Here is a 22,083-nt window from a genome sequence, read left to right on the forward strand (position 1 = left end):
TGTTTTTGTTGTATATAGTTTTACTATGTTAAAGTTAAAGCCTTTCATTTTTGTTTATACAAAAACCGGGTAATGTAGAATATTAGTTGAAGAAGCGTTACATTATTTTATACTGTGAAATATTTGTTTAATGATGCAAAGATGTGTTGCATTCTTTTATGTTGCATTTGTTTAACTCAGTGAAGCTGTGTACTTTGCCTGTCTAAACACCGGATTGAGCTCTTTATTAAGAGCTGAACAGCCAATAGCTAGGCAGGAGAAAGAATAGGCAGGGCTGGCATGAAGAGATGACACAGGAGGAGAAATCAGGGCAGAAAGATGGGGAGCAAAAGGAGAAGGGGAGAATGACACCAGGGTCCAGCGTCCCAGCTAAACAGCAAGCCATGGAGTAAGAAGAAGAGAAAGGCTAATACTTTGTCAGGTAAAGTGCTGCAATTAGGCCATTAGTACATTTTCATGAATTTGTGAGTAGGGAGAGGCCTTGGGCAATAATCTTAGGTGTTTTTCTGAATCATTAGTTTACATTGACACTATTGGAGATTTTAAGACTGGCACCTGGCAAAATGGGTTGCAGATATGGCAATAGGATACAAATAGAGAAATGACAGAGGAGGCAGAGTCTTGTAAATTAGGGAATGGGCCTACAAAAGGTTCATGGTACATGTCACTTCAAGATGCTGTCATTGACAGGATTTCTCAGGGTTCCTTCATTCACAATTTAGAGAGTTATTCAGAGGCAGTAAAAAGGATATTGTGGCTAAAGGACAAGTTAAATATTAACTCAGCCCCTGTTCCTCTATTGACTCTGGCTAAGGAGTTCAGTGTTCAATGGAAAGAGACCAGAGCGATAAGGCAAAGAGCAAGAGGACATTTGGAAGACCAGAATAAGATCTCATTTTACCTCATTTCAAGGCCACAGCCAGTGCTTTGTGACAGAGGCTCACAGGGTCCCTTAGTGGCACACAGTTCTCAAGCTGTGCATCCTGTGCCTGTGCTCCACTTGATTTACAGATGGCTGAGCATCGGATTGGGATTCTAGTGAGCTTGTTTCTCCTTGAGGTTCTTCTTTTGGATGCTGCAAAAATCCTGACTATATCTACAATTGGTGAGTGCTTGCTGGGAATATAGAGTCTTGTGAGACCGGTATACTTGGGTTAACATGTCTCATGCAAACAGCATACAGTGGACTGAACATGCAGGAGATTTTCTAGCTAGGCTTAGATCAGACCTGGAGGAGGAAGGATGCATTGTGAAATATGGTGCTCAGAAGGGATTCTACCCAAGAGTGGGGGTAAATAATAGACTGAAATAGCATCTGATGTGGAAACATCAGCAGGAGACTTGAGTGGCATATTGTAAGGAAGATGAAAAATGCTTCTCTAGTGGGACTTTAAATTGTGAGTTGATGGGAGGCATATAAGTCAAAGTGATCAGTCTATTTCTCCAAAATAGGGAGCAATGAACATTTCATGATTTTTCAGGGGTTTGGCTGACATTCATAAACATTTTTGGTTTCAAAAGATCTTTTTTTCTCTACAAGCACCCAGTCACTAAATTTTCATGTCATCAGAGCATCATCTTATTGTAGGAACTGCTATGTTACTCTGAACACCACAAATGTTCTTGCTCCATTATTTGGTCTGCAGCTCATGATATTTGGTTAGGCCTTTATATACATGAATCAGTGATAAAAGTCAGGGTTGGGTAGGGGAAATACATATTAGTACCAAAGACAACAGACCACATTAAACCCATATATAGACTTTGTGAAAATATTTTTTTTTCAAATTGTTAATGTGTTTGCATTCATAGTTGAATAGGACGTGACCCAAAGTTTAAGGCAGGAAAGGACACAGATATAATAGGAAGGCATAGTTGATGAATGTGTTGTTATTTTAATCCTAAATTGAATACCTATTGTTGTTGGCAAAGAGTCAAGATTTTAAAAAAAGTAACCTTCAAGGTTCTGCTGAGAAGAAGGTGTGTTCTTTTTTGTTAGGGTGTAATGTTCTGTAGATATCGATTAGTATATGTAGTCCATTTGAGTAATAACATCAGTTAAGTCCCTTACTTCTCTGTTAAGTTTCGATCTGGCAGATCTTTCCAGTGGTGAGAGTGGGGTGTTGAAGTCTCCCACTATTAATGTGTGGGGTTTGATGTTTGATTTAAGCTTTAATAATGTTTATTTTACATATGTGGGTGCCTTTGTATTTGGGGCATAAATATTCAGAATTGAAACTTCATCTTGGTGGATCTTTCCTATGATGAGTATGTAATGTCCTTCTTGATCTCTTTTGATTGATTTTAGTTTGAGGTCTATTTTGTTGGATAGTGGGATAGCTACACCAGCTTTCTTCTTAAGATCATTTGATTGGAAAGACTATTCCCAGCCTTTTACTCTGAGGTAGTGGAGTTGAAGTGTGTTTCTTGTATGCAGCAGAAAGATGGGTCCTGCTTTCATTTCCATTCTGTAAGCCTGTGTCTTTTTATAGGTGAATTAAGTCCATTGATATTAAGGGATATTAATGACCAGTGATTGTTAGTTCCTGTTATCCTTTGATGGTAGTGTGTGTGTACTTAGCTTCTTTGGGGTTTACTGCTGTGGAATTATCTATTGCCTGTGTTTCATGGGTGTATCTGACTTCCTTAGGTTGAAATTTTCCTTCTAGTGCTTTCTGTCGGACTAGATATATGGATAGGCATTGTTTTAATCTGGCTTTGTCTTGGAATGTCTTGTTCACTCCGTCTACAGTGATTGAAAGTTTTGCTGGGTATATAAGTTTAGGCTGGCATCCATGGTCTCTTAGTGTCTGCATTACATCTGTCCAAGTCCTTTTGGCTTTCAAAGTCTCCATTGAGAAGTCAGGTGTTACTCTGATGAATCTGACTTTATAAGTCACTTGGCCTTTTTCCTTTGCTGCTCTTAATATTCTTTCTTTATTCTGTATGTTTAATGATTTAATTATTATGTAGCAAGGGGACTTTTTGTGGGAGTCTAGTCTGTTTGGTGTTCTATAGGCTTCTTGTATCTTCATAGATATTTCCTTCTTTAAGTTAGGAAAGTTTTCTTATGTGATATTGTTGAATATATTTTCTGTGCCTTTGAGTTGGTATTCTTCTCCTTCTTCTATCCCTATTATTCTTAGGTTTGACCTTTTCATGGTGTCCCAGATTTTCTGGACATTTTGTGTTATAACTTTTTTAGCTTTGGTGTTTTCTTTGACTGATGAATCTATTTTCTCTATTGTATCCTCCACACCAGAGATGCTCTCCTCCATCTCTTGTCTTCTGTTGATTATGATTGCATCTGTGTTTCCTGCTCATTTACTCAGATTTTCTATTTCCAGCGTTCCCTCTGTTTGTGTCTTCTTAATTGTTTCTATTTCACTTTTCAGGTCTTGAGCTTTTCCCCTCACATGTTTAATTACATGGTTTTCTTGGCTTTCTTTAAGGGATTTATTGATTTCTTCCAATTTTTTGTTTATCTTTCCCTCAATTTCTTTACTGATTTCTTCCATTTTTTGTTTGTCTTTTCCTCAATTTCTTTATTGATTTCTTCCAATCTTTTGTTTGTCTTTTCCTAAATCTCTTCAAGGGAATTCTTCATTTTTTCTTGGTAGGCCTCTAGCATCTTCGTGAAGGTCGCTTTCTTCTGCTTCTTCTACATTGTAATGTTCAGGTCTTGCTGTTGGAGGAGGGCTAGTTTCTGGTGATGCCATATTGCTCTTTATGTTGTATGTATTTTTGCATTTATGTCTGTTCATTTCCTCTGCTAATAGGTGCAAGAGCTGCCTGTGTCTGAGCGAGTTGGTATTGGTCCACTCTGTGCTTAGTGTGTCTGTGTCTCAGGGGCCCCCTCTAGGTCTAATCTTAGCTCTTGGTCTAATTGTAGTTGGCAGATTCTGTGTCTCAGAGAGCTGCTCTTGGCCCAATCCAAGCTAGCTGATTCTGTGACTCATGGGGCTGCTCTTGGTCTTCTCAGGGCTCTTGGTCCAATCAGAGAAGACAGATTCTGTGTCTCAGAAAGCCTCTCTTGGTCCAATGAGAGCTGGCAGGTTCTGTGTCTCAGAAAGCCACCCTTGGTCCAATGAGGGCTGGTGGATTCCCTGTCTCAGGAGGTTACTCTTGGTCCAATGAAAGCTCTTGTTCCAATGAGAGCTGGCAGTTTGGTTTCCATGTTTCAGGAAGTTACTGGGGTCACAAGTAGATGGATATCAAGGCAAGGCGTAAAACTTGTAGATTGCAGGGTCCAATGGGGGATTTTGGTGGTGGTGGTGGCTTCGCCCAGGAATTTTCCGTACTGTCTGGCAACTGGAGCAGAGTTGGGGCAAGGGTTCTAGAAGACTGAAAATTAAACATTTTTTAAAAGTTAAACAAAAGCAAATGAAGCTGTCTGGCTTACTTCAATTTTTTTATTTGGTAATTATAATGAAGAGTATTCATTCTGAAGGGACTATGATTCTGCTCTTACTGACTTCTGACATCTGAGCTTACTCTGGAACATCACTAAGGAGTTTTTGCAAATTAAGATATTTTTGTCACTAACCCTCTTGTGTCTACAATTTGTGTATCTATCTGAAACCCTACCTCCTTTAGCTGTGGTAGTCATAAGGGAATGCTCATCTGTAAGTATTTCATTGTTGGTGCCTAGTGCTGCTTTATAGCAAAGCTACTGACATTATGCATTTAACAATGAATAGTTGTAATGATATATTGTGTTCCCTAATAAAATTTGCCTGAAGATCAGAATAGAACAAACTAGCAGATTAAACATAGATGCCAGGCAGTGGTGGTACACACCTTTAATCCTAGCACTTAGGAGGCAGAGATCCATCTGGATCTCTGTGAGTTCAAAGCTACCTGGATTACATGAGATTGATTCAGTCTTGGAGAGAAACAGAGCCAGGCAGTGGTGGCACATGCCTTTAATCCCAGTACTTGGGAATCACATGTCTTTAATGTCAGCACTAGGAAGGAAGTAATATGGCTAGTATATAAGGCATGAGGAGACAAGAACTAAGCCCATTTCAGCTGGAGACCTTTTGCCTGAGGACTCAGACATTCATTCAGTCAGAGGATTCATGGAGTTGGTGAGGTGACCTGTGGCTTGTTCCTTTGTCTCTCTGCTCTCTCAGCATTTACCCCAAAATCTGGCCCTTTTTTTATGATCTTTAGAATTTGAGCAACAAATAGTAAGTTAGCTGTATCTGGATCTCTTCATTATCTATCATTATCCTATCTCAGCAAGATGGTGATAAAAAATATATTCTTACTTATGCTTATTGTAAGAATATTATACCTGCATGACTGTCTGTTTGGTACTTATGTGCCCAGGCTGTGTGGGGGTTCAACAAAGGCATCAGGTTTTCTGAAACTGGAGTTACATGTGGCTATGAGCCTCTATGAGGGTTGCCTGGAATTGAACTGGGGTCCTCTGGAAGAAGATCCAGTACTTTAAATACAGAGCAAACTCTCCAACCCTCCCCCTTTGTGGTCTTTTTGTTTTGTGCTTTTTTTCTTTTTATCTAATTTTGATAGACATCTTCTCTATGTTGTCCTGGCTATCTGGTAACTTGCTCTGTAGACCAGGCTGGCCCCCAACTCATAGAGATACACCTGCATCTTCTTCCTGAGTTCTGGGATTAAAGGTGTGAGCTATCTCCACCTGGCAGATGATAATTATGTAAAGCAGATGTTTTCTTTCAGCTGCTGTAGAAGTAATCATTACACAGAACTGGGCACAAAAGTTTAGATGTACTCCTAAGCCCTAGAATCCCACAATTTCCTCAGTGCCAGGGGCAGAACACTCAGAGACTTTCCCTAAATTTCTAAGGTGTTAATATTAGGAATTTTTTCTTCCAAGGTAAAACTGAAAAGATGACTTGATATCTCAAGGAGTAATCACTCTGCTTGCCCTGCTGTGTTTCATCTACCTTCTCAACATTTTTGAAGAAAGATGGGTCTTAAAATTCTGTATTCTCTGGCTCAAATGGTATTTACTTTTTGTTAGTCTAGGATAATAGAATACAAAAGTTTGGAGGTGTGCCAGTATAAAGGGATGATTTTATTCAACCTTTCACAAAGGACAGTGGGTTCCCCTTAGATAATTTTCAGAGATGGATCCTGAGTACCTCAGTGCTGGAGTGAAAAACAGATTATAGACCTGGGCTTGAACCTTCTGCTCTGTTCTTCCTAGAGGAAAAGAAGGGTGAAGGGACTGGGCTGCCTCTTATAGGACTGAATTCACATTATGTCCCCAAATGAATTCCTTTACATTTTCTAATGAGAATCGTTACAGTGGGGACCTGCACACTCTTGTTAAAAATCGTGACTCCATTTTCCACCTGCTTTTAAAATTATTAATTTTATTTTTTTTAAATTATAATGTCATTTCTTTTTCTCTTTCCTCCCTCCAAACTCTCCCCAAAATATCTCCATGCTCTCTTTCAAATTCATGCCCTCATTCTTCATTATTTGTTGTCACATGCATACATTCATGTGTATATACACATATACTACTAAGTATAACCTTAGTCTGTATAGTGCTACTAGAATATTGGGGGATATATTAAGGCAACTCCATGTAGTTAAAAGGGAGGTTTATTTGGGGGTAATGTACAGCAAGTAAAGAGATTGGTTACAGTATCTGGGAGAAGTGAAATGCAGTCCAGTGGTATTCTCTGGAGAGCTCTGATTGGTTTACCACCCAGCATCCAGAATCACCAGGAACCAAGAGAGCAGGCACATCCAGATCATGGGTCTTAAGGGATCCCGTCTTGGCCCCATCTCAGGGTAGGGTCATAGGTAGGTGTGACAGTTACCAGAAGACTCACTGGGGTTAGTACTTTTCAGTCAAAGGTGGTATAGCTAGCTACCCACTACACTAGTATGTATGTTTTTAGGGAGGACAGGAAGCATTTATCTCAATTGTTCTATTATCAATAACAACTCTGGAGTCAGATATTGGGGTAAAACCCTGATAATTCAAGAAAGCTGCAATGGAATAACCAGCTGACCCTCTCCATCCATATTTCCCAGACTGAAAGGGCCTACATATCTTTCTATGCTCTCTTCCCATGTTCTTCCCATGTTTCTTCCCATGTTCTCTATCATATCCTGGGTCCTAAAAATTCTCCATGGCTAATTCTGGCCATATAGTCATAGACACTGCGCCCTGATTCAAGGTTAGCTTTGTTAACAGTCTTGGAGTGTCATAGTTTAATCTATTATATCAAAACCATGTCCATTTTGTATTGGATAAGCAATTACTGTGGTCTTCCCTAGGTAAGATTGGTTCTGCCATTTTCAGTCTTTCTTACCTGTGTCTGTATTTTCGTTGTTTGTTTTTGCTGTGTGTGTGTGAGGGGTTGAAGGATCTGTGCTTCCCTACATCAACTTTAGCATTTTTATGTTGTTCTTATGTAGCTTATGTCTTGCTGGTGAGACTTCATGAGTTAGATTCTGATATTCCTAGGAGACACAATCTCACAGCCAACTCCTGTTCTTCTGACTCTTAATCATTCTGTCCCCTCTTCTGAAACGATCTCTGAGCCTCAGGTACAGAAGTTGTTTCATCCATCTGCTTTTGTGCTGGTATTTTTAATGTAATGAAGGTGAAGACCCAACTCTTGATACTTCACTTTTTCCTGGCCTCACTGGCTCAGTTTGTGAAGTTTGTAATTCTCAGTTTTTCTGCAGGATGAACTCTTTTTCATGAGCACTCATTAGAATGGCTGTTTCCATGGGCACCCCTTCTCAGTCTAATGAGAACAAGAGCAGGGAATTCAAGGTGTGATGGGCTTTCATCTGTGTTGTGTTATTTCAGACAACACAAATGTAAGGGAAAAGAGTGATTTATACAACATATAGTTTTAACTTCCCTGACTTCTCCAGCTCTGCCCCAATCATAGTGCTTTGATAACTCCTAATCACTTTGACCTCCCAGCTTTTGTTGCACAAATTCCATTTCTTTTCTTAGTTTATCTTTCTCTGCTTCAGTTCTGGACTCTAATGTTCTAAAGAAATTGTAGCCACAGAGAATCTATTGTTTGATGATACTTGTGGAATATTTATACACTGTGTGAACATATATTGCTGTGGTTGGATAAGGAGCTGAATTGTCAATAGTTAGGCAGGAAGTATAGGCAGGACTTATGGACACAGACAGGAAGTGAAGGACATAATTGAGGAACAGAAGAGATGGCAAGGAGATGGGGGGAAATCAGACATACAGAATGGAAGAAAGATAAAAAGTCACAAGGTAAAATGTAGATTAATATAAATGGCTATCTGTCCCCATGAAATTTTCACTGAAAAAATATCAGCCATCTTAATGTCATATATTTTCTGTTATTGTGGTAATTTATTGACCCAAATGACTGAATGAAGCAACTTCTGCACCTGAGGCTCAGGGATCCTTTCAGAAGAGGAGCCACACTGATTAATGTAGCTATGGGAAGACACAGTGGGAAATATCCATGAACCACAGGATGAAGAGTGTCTAATGTCCAAGCAGAGTAGCTCATTAATCAAGATGGGAACCTTTAGATTTTTGAAAAAGATTTATTGTTATGCTTGTGTTTATGATTACTTTGCCTGCACATATAGTATATAAGTGTATCATGTGCATGAAATGCCCATGGAGGCCAGAAGAGGGTGTTAGATCTCCTGGAACTAAAGTTTCAGTTGGTTGTGAGTCGCCATGTGAGTGCTGGGAATTGAACCCAAGTCCTCTATGAGAGCAGCAACTGCTTTTAACTGCTGAGCCATCTTTTCAGGCATGACCTTCCTATCTTTGGTTGAGGATTGCTATTGGTCAGAGCTCTGGGTTCATGTCCTGAATATTACCTAAAATGTAATTGAGGGCATGGAAGAGCTTATTTCTGTTTATGCATTATGAGGCTATCTACGTCTTTACACTTACTTTTGGATTTCTTTATGTCAGGTATTTATAGTAACCAGAAATCTTTTCATTAGTCTTCACAAAAGTGAACTTATGTTTTATTTCTAGGTGGAAGCCACTATATGTTAATGAACCGTGTGTCACAAATTCTTCAAGACCATGGCCATAATGTGACCAGTCTGCTTAAAGAAAAGCTTCTCTATCCAGGTACTTTTAAAATCAATTATTACATTAAGTCACTTTGAATAAAAAATAATAGCTTTTGTATAGAACTGCTTGATATAAATACTGTATTTGATCTTATTTAGATATAAATCATGGTATGTATGTTTGTATATGTACGTGTTTTCTTATGTGTGTGAATGTGTGTATGTGTGGGTATATAAGTTTTATTGATCTCATTAGAGTTTGTGGTCTTGGCCTCATATGATAAACTTCTGTATTTTATTTCCTGGTGTAGGCTGACTGTGATGGCCAGAACCAATGATATTGAACATTATTGATCCTTAAGTACTAGGCCTAGTAAAAGCTGGTTGGCCTATGAAGCTATACACTTGGAAAGGTATTACATTGTCCATCCATGAGTATATATATTGACTCAGTGGGGTAGGTGTTTATGAAACAATGAAGCTTTCCTTCTCTGGCCTCTTTCTTCTCTTTTGTCATGTGGCTCAAGTTCTGACTATATATTAAACACATCATCTTCTGTGTTATGATGCAGTGAAAAGGCATCCAGCAAATGCTCCACACAACAGCTCCACATAATCCTGGATTGTCAATATTTAAAACTATGAAATAAATAATTTTTTATATTTATATATATTTTCCTTGTTATATTTACATGTTATGGTGTGTATTTCTGCATATGAGTACAAGTGCCCAAGAGGGCCAACACAAGTGGTTGAATTACCTTGACCTGGAGTTAGCAAGCAGTTGGGAGCTGCCTGATATGGATTTTGGAAACCTAACATGGGTCCTCTGCAACAGTAGTATACACTTAAAACTGCTGAGCCATCTCATAAAATATTAACACTATAAATTAAATAACATCAGATATTTTGTTATGGCACTAAAAAGAGATAAATATCCCAGTACTTGTATGTCACTCACAGTCAACACTACATATCATTATTGATCATTTTGAGTAATTTCATGTCAAGTATGTCTAAATATATTGTTGAACCAACATATTCTTCCATATTTAGGATTTTAATTATCTAAGGATAGCTACACTCAGTGCTGCATGAATCAGTTTCTATTTTTAAAAGACTTACAATTTAAGAAATATTTTCCAGCAGTCTTTTTATTTATGCTCAGAGTTTAGGATGTGTGATTGAGAAAACCCCAGATTCTTGAAGAATAACTGGCTCTCACAAAGCTTTGCAGAATGATATCAGAAGTTTTTATTTAGTTTAGTGAGGACAGAGAATCTTAAGTAAACCAAAACCCACCATTCTCTGCTGATCGATTCGGGCACAGAAGCGCAGAAAACTTCAATTCTTTGTTTATTGGATCTATTTTTATACATTTAATTTGCCTTAATATTCTGGTTTCGTAACTGCAATTCATACTTATCCTCTTTTGCCTAGTCTCATAACCTTTGATACATTGCGCAAGCCTATACACTCTCTGATCTTTTAACAAGCTATGCACAAAAGGTCTGCAAAGAAATCCTTCATGTCTGTTGACCAATTGTCTTTAATACTTAGATGCATGTGTTGTTGACCTAAATTTTCTTTTGTCTTTTATTTTCTAATTCTTCTCTCTCCCTGCCACCATGCCCTGCTATTTCCCCCCCTTCCTGTGTTCTCTTCTTTCTTTTCTTTTTCTTAGATTTCTCAAACAGGCCCAGGCTTTCATGGAACATATTCATATACCCATGGTTGTTCTTAAACTCAGGGAATGCTCTTATCCTAGCTTCTCAACGTCTGGGTTCATAGGCATGAGTCACCACTCCCAACTCAGAGGTCCTTTCTACTTCCATAAATATTGGACATTTCAGATGTGATAATGGGTTAGACTTTCCTTTTATTTCCCAGTAGATTAGTGAATATAGAAACAACATTACTAGAGCATTTTTATCCAACCTTCAACTGAAACTCTGTATTAAAACATGTAAACATTAATTATTTGTCTGAATTACTTTTATTCTGTGGTTATTCAACTTGAAAAACTGACAGACAACTTGAAGAAGTAAAGGTATCTAGGGTTCACATGATTTGCAAGTATTTGATAGTGCCAGGAAGGAGAGTTTAATGGTTTGACCTTATAGTTCTTTCGTTTCTATAACAAGCTTTCTTACACTTACTGTCAACCTTTGTTGACCTATGCAGATCTATTTTCAAGAACTTAAAATTGAAGAACTTAAGGAATGAGTTACACTACTGTCTATAATGTTACAGAAAAATATTACTTCAGTTTCAATGTACTTTATACACAACTGTAACAATCAAAACAATGATTCAAGGAATGTTGTTGGGGTTCAGAAATACACGATCAGGAAAAACAAGGAAATAAACACCAGTAATCACATATTAAATATTAACAGAGCAACCGTTTCTCAGAATTTACTCAGGACAGGTCAGTTTTAACATGTACTATAGATTTTATCAGGGAAAGCACAAAGGCATGCCAGAAGGCCATATCCAGATTCAGGATACCCTGAGGAAAGCGCTAGGAATATCCTTTTACAAGATTGCGTTCTATAGCTATGTTCTGACATGCAACAAAAATAACATGTCTTATAAATTGAATTTAAGTGTTTGTTGCAGGAAGTATGAAATCATGTCCAAGAACAATCCAAGAAAAAAAATATACTTGAGGTAAAAGGTCCTCTCCTCTTTTCAATGGAGCTTCTCTCACAGTTCCCCAAGGCCTTGTTCATAATGTGTTAATCTTTTGACCACATTTTAACACTCACTGCAAAGAAATCTATGTAACGAGATGGTTCTCTCCTGCCTGCCAGTTCCTGAATATTCATTCAGAGACTTTTATTAATCATAAATCCTTGGCGGAAGGCTCAGGCTTATTACTACCTAGTGCTTACATTTAAATTAATCCATATTTCTTATCTATGCTTTGCTATGTGGTTCATGGCTTGTTGTCTCATTTTCTACACATCCTGCTTCCTTGGCAGCTGGCTGGCATCTGCCGTGACTCTGCCCTTCTTCATCCCCATCTTAAGTTCAATTGTATCACTTAACTTTATTCTGTCTGGCCATTGGCCAAAATAGCTTTATTTATCAACCAATGAGAGCAACACTTATTCACAGCATACAGACAGACATCCCACAGCATATGTATGTATGTATGTATGTATGTATGTATGTATCTATATATGTATGTGTCTGTCTAACTGTCTACCTACATACCTATCTGTCTACTTATCATCTAGAGAAAAGTTTTCATGTATACCAGGTTGGCTTCAATATTGCTTTGTAGTAAATGATACCTTGATTTTCTGATCAAACTTCCTCTACTTTCTGAGTTCTGGGATAATAAATGTCTCCCATAAATTTTATGTATGGTTCTTGAGAACAAATGTCGAACTTTGTATATACTAGGCAGGCACTGTAACAACTGAGCCACATATAAATACCTGTCTACCCCACTTTTCACTAGGTATATATCTCAAGCTAAATGTTGTTTTTGTTTTTGGGGGACCAGTCCAATAACAGCAGAGATCCTCAGTGATTTGCTACAAATATTCAGGCCAGGACCTGTTTGTATACATGTTCTGCCTGACCATCCAACCTTCATTCCTTCTAGTAGGCTGGTTCTTTTTTGTCATGGTAGTTAGTTAAAAAAGCAGATAGAGCAGATATGATGATATCCCTACCTTAGAATTTAGTTTCGGATTAAAACACAGGCCTTTCTTTCTCTATCAGCTTATTGACTTTAGTGTATAGGAATGAAATGTATGAAACTTTCATTCACTATGTAAGGTGAAGTTGATTCAATACTGTTGGTTCTACATCTTAAAACATACATTTATCCTTAAATATCAGAAAGGCAAGCAGACCAACAGTCAGACAGACAGACAGACACACATACACATACACATACACATTCACCCAGAGTCTCTCTCTCATATATACAGACTCAGAGAGAGAGAGAGAGATACAGAGAGAGAGAGAGAGAGAGAGAGAGAGAGAGAGAGAGAGAGAGAGACAGAGACAGAGACAGAGACAGAGACACACAGAGAGATATCATTCTCACAGGAGTCAGAATCACACTGTTATTTGTTTTGAGCCAATTGAAACCCTTCTATACATCAACAGTTGAATCAAGGACAATGGCATAGAGAGGGACCATGTGTGCCTGCTGTATAGCGTTCCACTTGACTATTTCTTAATCACTGCTGAACTGAGGAGGATTGGAATGTTAGGATTGACCTGATTCTAGGAAATCTCCAGTGAAAGATTTTCTCCCTTTCACATAGCACTTTGTTCTCTCATGCCCACCTGTCTTTCGAGTCCTTACATTCTTGTAGCTGCTCAGACCCAAATGAACACACAGAGACTTAATATAATGTGTAACTGCATGGTCATGGCTCAGCTTCTAACTAGCTAGACCTTACATCTTAAATTAACCCATTTCTATAAATCTATATTTGCCACATGGCTCATGGCTTACTGGTATCTTTACATCTTTGTTCTCATGGTGGCGACTGGCAGCCTCTCCTCTGTTCTGCCTTTCTCCTTCCTCCTCTCTAGTTAGAATGTCCTGCCTAACCCTCTTCTGCCTCAACATTGGCCAAACAGCTTTATTTATCAACCAATTAGAGCAACATGTTTTCACAGCATACAAAAAGACAGTCCCCCATCACTTTCCCTTTTCTTTCTAAACAAAAGGATGGTTTTAACTTTAACCTAGTATAATTACATATATCAAGCAAAAATTACAGTTACAATATCTAGTCTATTTGTATTTTGTAAAATTAAAGAACATATTTTATTTATCCTATATTTGTGAGTCTAAAATATCATATCTAATTTATCTTTTATTATAACCAAGGAAAACCATAACTATAACTATCTAGTTGTCAACTACATCAATGACCTCAGAAGGATATAATATCACCTAAGTAAACAGGAAGAGCATTGTAAGCAACTTTCAACAATCTAGAATGACAGAGGCAGCTGGCTGCCTGGACAGTCATCCAAAGTTCTTCTGTAATGTTGGGGCATCCATCTTGAGCCTATAGGCTTAGTCTCTCAGTCACTTTTTCATGAGTCTTGCAGAATGTCTAGCAGTTTCTTCTGTGAAGCAGGAACCTGACGTACCATCTTGCCTTGCAGATTTCAGTGGTCACCTTTCTATGGGTCCTGCATGTCCAGTCGATACAGCATTTTATCAAGCAGTCCAGGCAAGAACAGTTTCTTTCCCAAATGGCTATTTTTGCCAAGAAGAAGATAAACTCCATATAGAGTGTCTTCAATGCCCATCTTCCTCTCTGAAGTAAATTGGTGCTGTCAGGAGCAGACATGTCTCATTGTCCAGAAATTCTAAATTTTTAAAACATTTTAAATGCCATATTCTGTAGGTCTTTGGAGTGTTTGAAGATTACCTACCTAACTGAATTATATCTATGTATACCTAGAAAACTTACCATGACTATAAGTTTGACTCTCATAGAAGACCAATTATTAATCTGTATTTCTTAATTATCCATTATATTTTAAATGAGTTATGTAAATGTAATACCTTAAATGAGAGTAGAAATATACATACAGTATAACAAAATTAACTTTAAATTTGTATCAATAAACTAAAATCCATAGCAATGTAAAACATTTTTAAACAAGTTGCTCTCTAAAAGTAGATTCAATAATCTGTCCTTTAATCATATCATATCCCCCTTTTTACCTTAGAAAGATATTGACTATGACCAATAACAATTTGTAACTAATAACCTAAACAAAGACAAATATCCATAATCCATTTTCTAGGAATGTGGGCATAGTTCTAGGCTACTTCTTGCTGATAAAGGGTGCTGTATTCTTATGGGGATCTTGAGAAACTTAAGAATTATGGTCAAGTTCTGACCTGCGTAGTCTGTGATGCTGTATTCTCTGAGCAGTTGCCTGGATGTTGGATCATCTGAGCCATGGTGTCATTGGAGAACTTTCAGGGGGTCTTGTCTGGTCAAACCTGATGTATCTTAATCTAGAACAAATCCATAGCCTCTTGCTTCCTGTGGAAACAAAAGCAGACCGTCCTTTCCAAAGCAATATATCCTTAAATCCAAATTTTGAAGTCAAGATACCTTTTTTTTTCAAGCTTAATTCAGCGGCCTTTACAATCAAATGTCTTTCTGCAGTTAAAAATATCAAAGACAACATAACCCAGATTCTTTGTGTAATATCCATCTTTACATGGCTTATTTTTATACGATCGTTACTATCTCTTTAAAGCGTTTATTTTTTAAAACTATTTCATTATATAACTGCCTATATTCATATTCTTCCTTTTTTTCAATTTTACACACACTGTAAAGCATTTAAAGTATTGTTAGATCTGAATCATTGTGAATTTATTGCTTTAAACTGCAGCATTACTAGGACTGAAATGGCAGCTTTGGCTGCTGGTTCTGCCCACCTCAGTTTTCCAACATGGTGGTGGTATGATGGTACATTTATCATCATCTCTGGGTCTGGAGGCTATGTGTACCATCAACTATCAGAAGCAGTGGGTCTATGCCTCCATTAAAGCAGTGTGTAGCCCAGAAAACTTTTATTTATTTATTTATTTATTTATTTATTTATTTATTGGTCTGAACTAGCAAAGGCTAAATCCACCACACAGCACATTGTGTGGCTTGGAGACACCTCTGTGTACTATGGCAAGAATCCACAGCCATGCTGCAGATCAAGCCTGCATACCATGATCTCGGCATAGGGTAGCTGAAGCCCACAGGATGGCAGGCAGAGTCTCTGTGTGTTCAGATTAAGGGCATGTGCTACCACCGCCTGACTTCTGTTTATGATGGGCTATGACTTCTAATCTACAGGCAAATTTTATTATTATACAAATAAAATATAATCACACCATATCTCTATTTAAAAATGCAGTTTGCAATGTTTTTTTTTTTTTATCTATAAAGAAAAGGTGCCTGAAAGAATATTACTTCAAATGCTGGCATCATAATACAAGGGCACAGCATAGTCCATGTCATAAGAACACATTTGTGTTTTGTGTGTGTGTGTGTGTGTGTGTGTGTGTGTGTGTGTGTGTGTGTATGAATAAATATGCATGCACTTTGCAGAAACATGTCAATACATACTCACTGCTGGTTTGTTTACCACTCTAGAGGCAGTAAGGCCTGATATAATGAAGTCAATAAATTAGGTAGACTAGTCTCATGCAATAGCTAGTTTTATTCAGAGCATCAGGCAATTTATACTCTGGGGGTTAAGAAGAGTCACCTGAGGAAAGTATCCAAGGGTCTTTGTAACCTTTGTTTTGTTATGCCTTAATGGCATTAATAATGTTTCTACTGGTACAGTTCCTCTGATTTTAATGCTAACTTTGAGATACAAAATGTAAGGAAAGTCCTTTGTAATTTTCTCTAAAATTATTATGTATGTTCTTTTATAACCCTTGACTCACACCCAATTCCTTCTTTTGATTGTTCCTTGACTTCCCTCAGTGATGATGGGTGTCATTCTAAGCTTCTCATATTTATAACTTCCTCCAGAAAGACCTAACCAGAATTGTCAAAGAGAGTGACAATTTTGAGAGGTCTAAGACTAAACTCAAGTTTTAAGTGAACCCTGATTGTATTGTAATGATTCTGTGGGTGCTTTTCCATGTAACATCTTTAATAGAATTTTTTAGCTATAGATATGGAATTGGTAGGGATATAAAGGGCATTTTCCGGGATCCTGTGTCATTGTTATTTGTGTTGTGTGGGTATAAACATTCAGTTGGATCTATTCAGCTGGATATTATGTCATACAGGGTAGCGATCCTGACTATTTACTATGAGCACTACTGCCTTGCAGACACAAAGGTAAGAGCCTTTCCACTTGGAGACACATTCATAGTGTGTACTGCAATCTACAATCGTGACTGAATCTCAGATTCTAAAATAAATTTGGGCTGAGACACATGATCCAGGAACAATGAAAAGGAAGTCCCAACCTATAGTCTGTTTTCAAATAATAATTGAAACTCTCCAGTGAATCTCATGTGAGGATTCTGTTTTTGACCTAATTGTCTTGATTTAAATTCTCATAAATAGCAAGAATTGATGCCATGGCTACACAGTTTATATGTAATATAAGCGTCTGTGTGTTTATTTTATAAATGTACTGTCCAACTGCCAGGGCTTGGCGGGACCTGGAGAGAGAGCTCTCCAGATACACACCACTTTGTCCTGGCGCTGTTTATACTCCAAGTGCTTTGCAGCCTCAAGAAACAGGTTTGTGAGTTGAAAGCCAATGTGGGCTACTAAACATAACCCTGCCACAAATCAAAGAAATGAACAATCAAACAAACAAAACCAAACATGAAATGAACAGCAACAAAAAGGCAAACAAGCATATCAACACTTGGCATATTTCATTTTAATTTTTCTATGAAATGCAGGGACTCTGCAGTCAAACTGACTTGTAGTTAACTATAAACTCTAACTCACTATAGTGACAGTTAATGAATAATTTTAGACTGTTTTTCTTTATACTTTCTCACACGCAAAATGAAAAATAATAGCTGTGTCTTTAAATGAAAGCTGTTGCTAGAATTTTACATTACTGTAGACTGTATAAATGTTCTTGTATTATTGTAAAGTCTCAATAAATGTGGTGTCTTTTTTGTGCTCTAACAAATAAAGCTTGCCTGGAGATCAGAGTGTTGGGCTAGTCACTAGTTAACCATAGGCAGGTGGATACAGGAAGTGATATGGCTGGGTGGAGAGAGGAATATAAGGGAGGAGAAGAAAGGAGCTTGGCCCTTTCAGGCTGAGGAGTTGGCAAGGTAAGAGATGGCTGTGGCTTGCTCCTTTGTCTTCCTTATCTTTTACAGTTTATTCTAGTATCTGGCTCCAGGATTTTTTTTATGATCAATTAGGATTTATACTACAAATAAATATGACCAGATTACAGAATTGAATGGATCAAAATAATGAAACCACTGAAGAAGAAAAATCAAATTTTTGCAAAGAAATAAAATTATTTTTATCCCCATAATAATGTGTGGTATATTATGATAAATCTAAATTTTACTCAATCCATGTTTTCTTAGATTTTAAAGAGGAGAAAATATCATACCAGGTTATAAAGTGGCATCTATCTGAAGATAAGCAAAAGGAAATTGATAATAGAAGACAACTCCTTGCAGAGGAATTAGTTCATTACAGGTAATTTGTTTCAATTCTTGGAACCAACTTATTGCTAATCAAGTGTTACAAAAGCGTCACATGACGCTTTGAGTGAATTTAAGAGAAATGATGACTGGGAGGATTGGTGGATGTGGGGATGGATTGTGTTTGAGTTGTGCACTGTGGATGACTGACAGCTCAATAAATGATGGGATAGTCTCTAGAAAGTGGAAGATGGGCCTTCTAGGCCTTGTTTTTTACTTGTCATCTGTGCATGTAATCTCAATGAAGCTGGTGCAGTCACTTCAACTTCTCTATTCAGGGAAAGAGGAGCCTCCTCGTTCCATGTACCTTGTCACCTTCTTACATAAGTTCCTTAATGGAGGAAGTTACTTTACATGGCTGTGCCTTGCCTTGGTCATTTCCTGTTAAACTAATTTAAAAGCTCTCCTTTCCCCCTTTTTATTCCAAACATGATGTATCCTGGTTGCAGTTTCCCTTCATTCTATCCTCCCAATAGTTCTCCACCTGTGCTCCCACACGGATCCACTCTATTTCTGTCAGTCTGTCACTATTAGAAGCCAAACAATCTTTTAAAAGGTAATAAAATATAATAACATAAAGCAAAATATCACATCAGAGTTGCACAAGAAAAGCAAAGAAAAGGAAAAGAGTGTAAGAGAAGGCACAAGAATCAGAGACCTGCTCTTGTACATAATCATAAATCCCATAACATCACTAAGATAGATGCGTGTGTGCATGTTGTGTGCGTGTTGTGTGTGTGTGTGTGTGTGTGAAAGAGAGAGAGAGAGAGAGAGAGAGAGAGAGAGAGAGAGAGAGAGAGAGAGTTGCCTCAGTCTCTCTGAGTTCATATTTGCTTTCCTCATGTTGTTTTAGAGGTCCTTGTTTTCTTCATGTGGCCGAAACCCTCTGACTCCTTCATGGCCTGCTATTTCTCTGGGATCCCTAACCCCCAAAGGGACATCCCAATTGGTGTTGAGTGTTTCAAGATCTCTCACACTTTGCATAAAATCTGGTTATGTGTTTCTATATTTGTTCCAATCTACTACAGCAGGAAGCTCCTGGGATTATGACTGTACAAGGCCTTTATCTAGGAGTATTGCAAAATGCCTTTAGAAGTCATTTCATTGCTACATTTCTTGTCTTGTTTATATAGACCAATATTATTTGGTTTTACCCTAGGTCCCTGGGCTATTTAGTCTCAGGTTCTTGATCACCCACGCAGTGTTTGGTATGTTTCATCTCATGGAGTGGATTTAAAGTCAGATCAGTTAGTGGCTGGTTACTCCTACAAGCTTTGTGCCTCCATTGGCCTAGCACATCTTGCAGGCAGGACACCATTGTAGATCACTGGTTTTGTGACTGGCTTGGTGTTTATGTTTCTATTTTGGTACTGTGCAGAGTATGTTTCTTTACCAAAGATGCTAGAACCTCACTTTATCTAGGCAACATCTCACTTTCTCCACGTTCAATGGTCTGTGTAGGTGTTGTCTTCAGCAATAGAGTCTTGCTGTCAGTTTGTGGAGAGCAACCTATAGTTTTGGCAATTGCGTGGGTTGTTTGGGGAATTTCTGTGGGAGCCCTTTGTCCAACATCTCAATTAGATTGACTCAATTATGATACTGCAAGATCATTTGCTGGCGAGAGATGGCGAGTTGGGACTCTGTCTCCCACATCATTTGGCATTTTTACTGAGATCACCTTCATATATATATATATATATATATATACATTTTAGCAAGTGTCTATTATGATAGGTTTCAATTCTATCCCTAAAATGTCCATTTATTTTATCTGTGTCTCCCTGTATTCTCTCCCTCATCACTCTCCTCTCACCCCACTTAACACCCCCATCCCAGATCCGCACTTACACCAGTAACTATCTAGTCTATTTTCCTTTCTTCATGAGCTCTCCCCATTCTTAGTGGTCCCTTACTATTCACCTAACCTTTGTGGTTCTATGAATTGTAGCTTGGTTATCATTGACTTAATAGCTAATGGCCAGAGGTTAGTTTAAAATTTTTCAATGGCTAGGTAATACAGATGAGCCTGAGGCTTTCAGTCTTTGAACCTCCTTTGTCTTCCACATGGATGACAAGTACAGATTTGTTTCCTGGTTAACTTCATTGGTCTCACTCATCTCTGTCCGAGAAAATTCTAGCTGGGCGGTGGTGGCACACGCCTTTAATCCCAGCACTCGGGAGGCAGAGGCAGGCGGATCTCTGTGAGTTCGAGGCCAGCCTGGACTACCAAGTGAGTTCCAGGAAAGGCGCAAAGCTACACAAGAGAAACCCTGTCTCAGAAAAAACAAACAAACAAACAAACAAACAAAAAAACAAACAAACAAACAAAAAAAATCAGATAGCCGGGCGTTGGTGGCGCACGCCTTTAATCCCAGCACTCGGGAGGCAGAGCCAGGCGGATCTCTGTGAGTTCGAGGCCAGCCTGGGCTACCAAGTGAGCTCCAGGAAAGGCGCACAGCTACACAGAGAAACCCTGTCTCGAAAAACCAAAAAAAAAAAAAAAAAAAAAAAAAAAAAAAAAAAAAAAAAAAAGAAAATTCTACTGAATATTCCAGATGGTTCTCACAGCACCATGATTCTTTTTGGAAATATTTCTCACTCACAGACTGAAAGATCACATATCTTTTGCCATATGTTTGAAAAAAGTCAACTTGCACCTTAGTCTAACATGGTTGTTATTTATTTACATTTTTGACATATATATTGTATTTTCTTTTCAAACTTGAACTCTTGAAGTGTGGTTCAAATTACAAGTAAAATACAGTCAAGTTGATGAGAATAGGAACTTGTTGAGAATTTTATAATTGATTTACTTTAAAGGGATTACCATTCTACTACAGGTATTTAGCGATTATTATATAAAATATGTAAAAAATGGAATTTAGGTGATAAATATGAATTATGCCATGTTTCAATCTACATTCCATTGTTATAACAGAGTAACTCAATTTAGGTGAGTTTATAATAAAAAGAAGCTTATTCAGGTTACAGTTGTAGAGGTTCAACTCCTGGTGTCAACATCAGGCAGGTTGATTGAAAGCATCATGATAATGGCAACATAATGGCTAAAGAATGTGTGACTTGAAAAGTCAAGAGAAGAGAAAAAACAGGATTATGTCTCCCACAGAAGTTAACTCAAAGTCTAATGAGGACTATTTTGACCTTCTATAGGGTAAGGGTTTCTAATAAACTTCTACAAAGGTGTCCTCCTAAAGATCCCACTACATCTACACAGCCATATTGGGCACCAACTCTCTGACAGGTGAACCTTTGAAGACAAATGAGCAGAGAGTCAAAAGCATGTATATGTCGATATATGTCAATTTATTTGTGAGTGCTAAGGCAAAACAGACTCACATATACAGGACAAGGTAGATACAGTTGCAGAATTCTTCTGTTTTGCCCTTGGGAGAATTGAACCAGCCCTCTAGTCTCTGGCCACACCAAGAAAGAGAGAAAGTACACAGCCCCTGCTCAGCTAAATAGTCACATACCCAAAAAATCCATGCCTCTATTGTGTCAGATATCCCACGGTCATTAGCAGTGTGAATTCCCACAACAGACAAACCACAGCTCTTGTGACTTGAAGTGGAGTTTAAAAGTGAGCAAAAATAAGCCAGACTCTGGGCTCTCATCTTGTGGATCTTTTGATGTAGGATGACATGGTGCACTTGTGCATCTTACCAGGTTGCTTATCTGCTAAGCATTGATGTGAAAGGGTCCCTGGAAAAGTGCTGTGGGGAAGAGTCATCAGTACAATGACTAAAGTTGAGGACAGTCTTCAGTGACGGTTTTAGCAGTAGGAGTTGTAAATT

At 38.0% G+C, this 22,083-nt stretch overlaps 1 protein-coding gene across 1 annotated transcript; it reads left to right on the plus strand.

Annotated features, from left to right (window-relative positions):
* Nucleotides 1-543: 543 nt before the first annotated feature.
* LOC119088763 (UDP-glucuronosyltransferase 3A1-like) lies at nucleotides 544-18,267 on the plus strand. The gene is made up of 3 exons (XM_037209583.1): nucleotides 544-1,105; nucleotides 9,011-9,109; nucleotides 18,149-18,267. Exons 1-3 carry the CDS (start codon nucleotides 1,012-1,014, stop codon nucleotides 18,265-18,267), a joined length of 312 nt encoding a protein of 103 aa, XP_037065478.1. The 5' UTR covers nucleotides 544-1,011.
* The last annotated feature ends 3,816 nt before the right edge of the window (nucleotides 18,268-22,083 follow it).

The sequence above is a fragment of the Peromyscus leucopus genome, chromosome 11, assembly GCF_004664715.2.
Source record: "Peromyscus leucopus breed LL Stock chromosome 11, UCI_PerLeu_2.1, whole genome shotgun sequence".
In the NCBI taxonomy this organism is placed as follows: domain Eukaryota; kingdom Metazoa; phylum Chordata; class Mammalia; order Rodentia; family Cricetidae; genus Peromyscus; species Peromyscus leucopus.

Excerpts from the sequence above, each read along its gene's own strand:
- LOC119088763 (XM_037209583.1), top strand. The coding sequence starts at position 1,012 with ATGGCTGAGCATCGGATTGGGATTCTAGTGAGCTTGTTTCTCCTTGAG. Across the intron at positions 1,106-9,010 it reads CCTGACTATATCTACAATTG|GTGGAAGCCACTATATGTTA; the intron begins GTGAGTGCTTGC and ends TTTTATTTCTAG. Across the intron at positions 9,110-18,148 it reads AGAAAAGCTTCTCTATCCAG|ATTTTAAAGAGGAGAAAATA; the intron begins GTACTTTTAAAA and ends ATGTTTTCTTAG.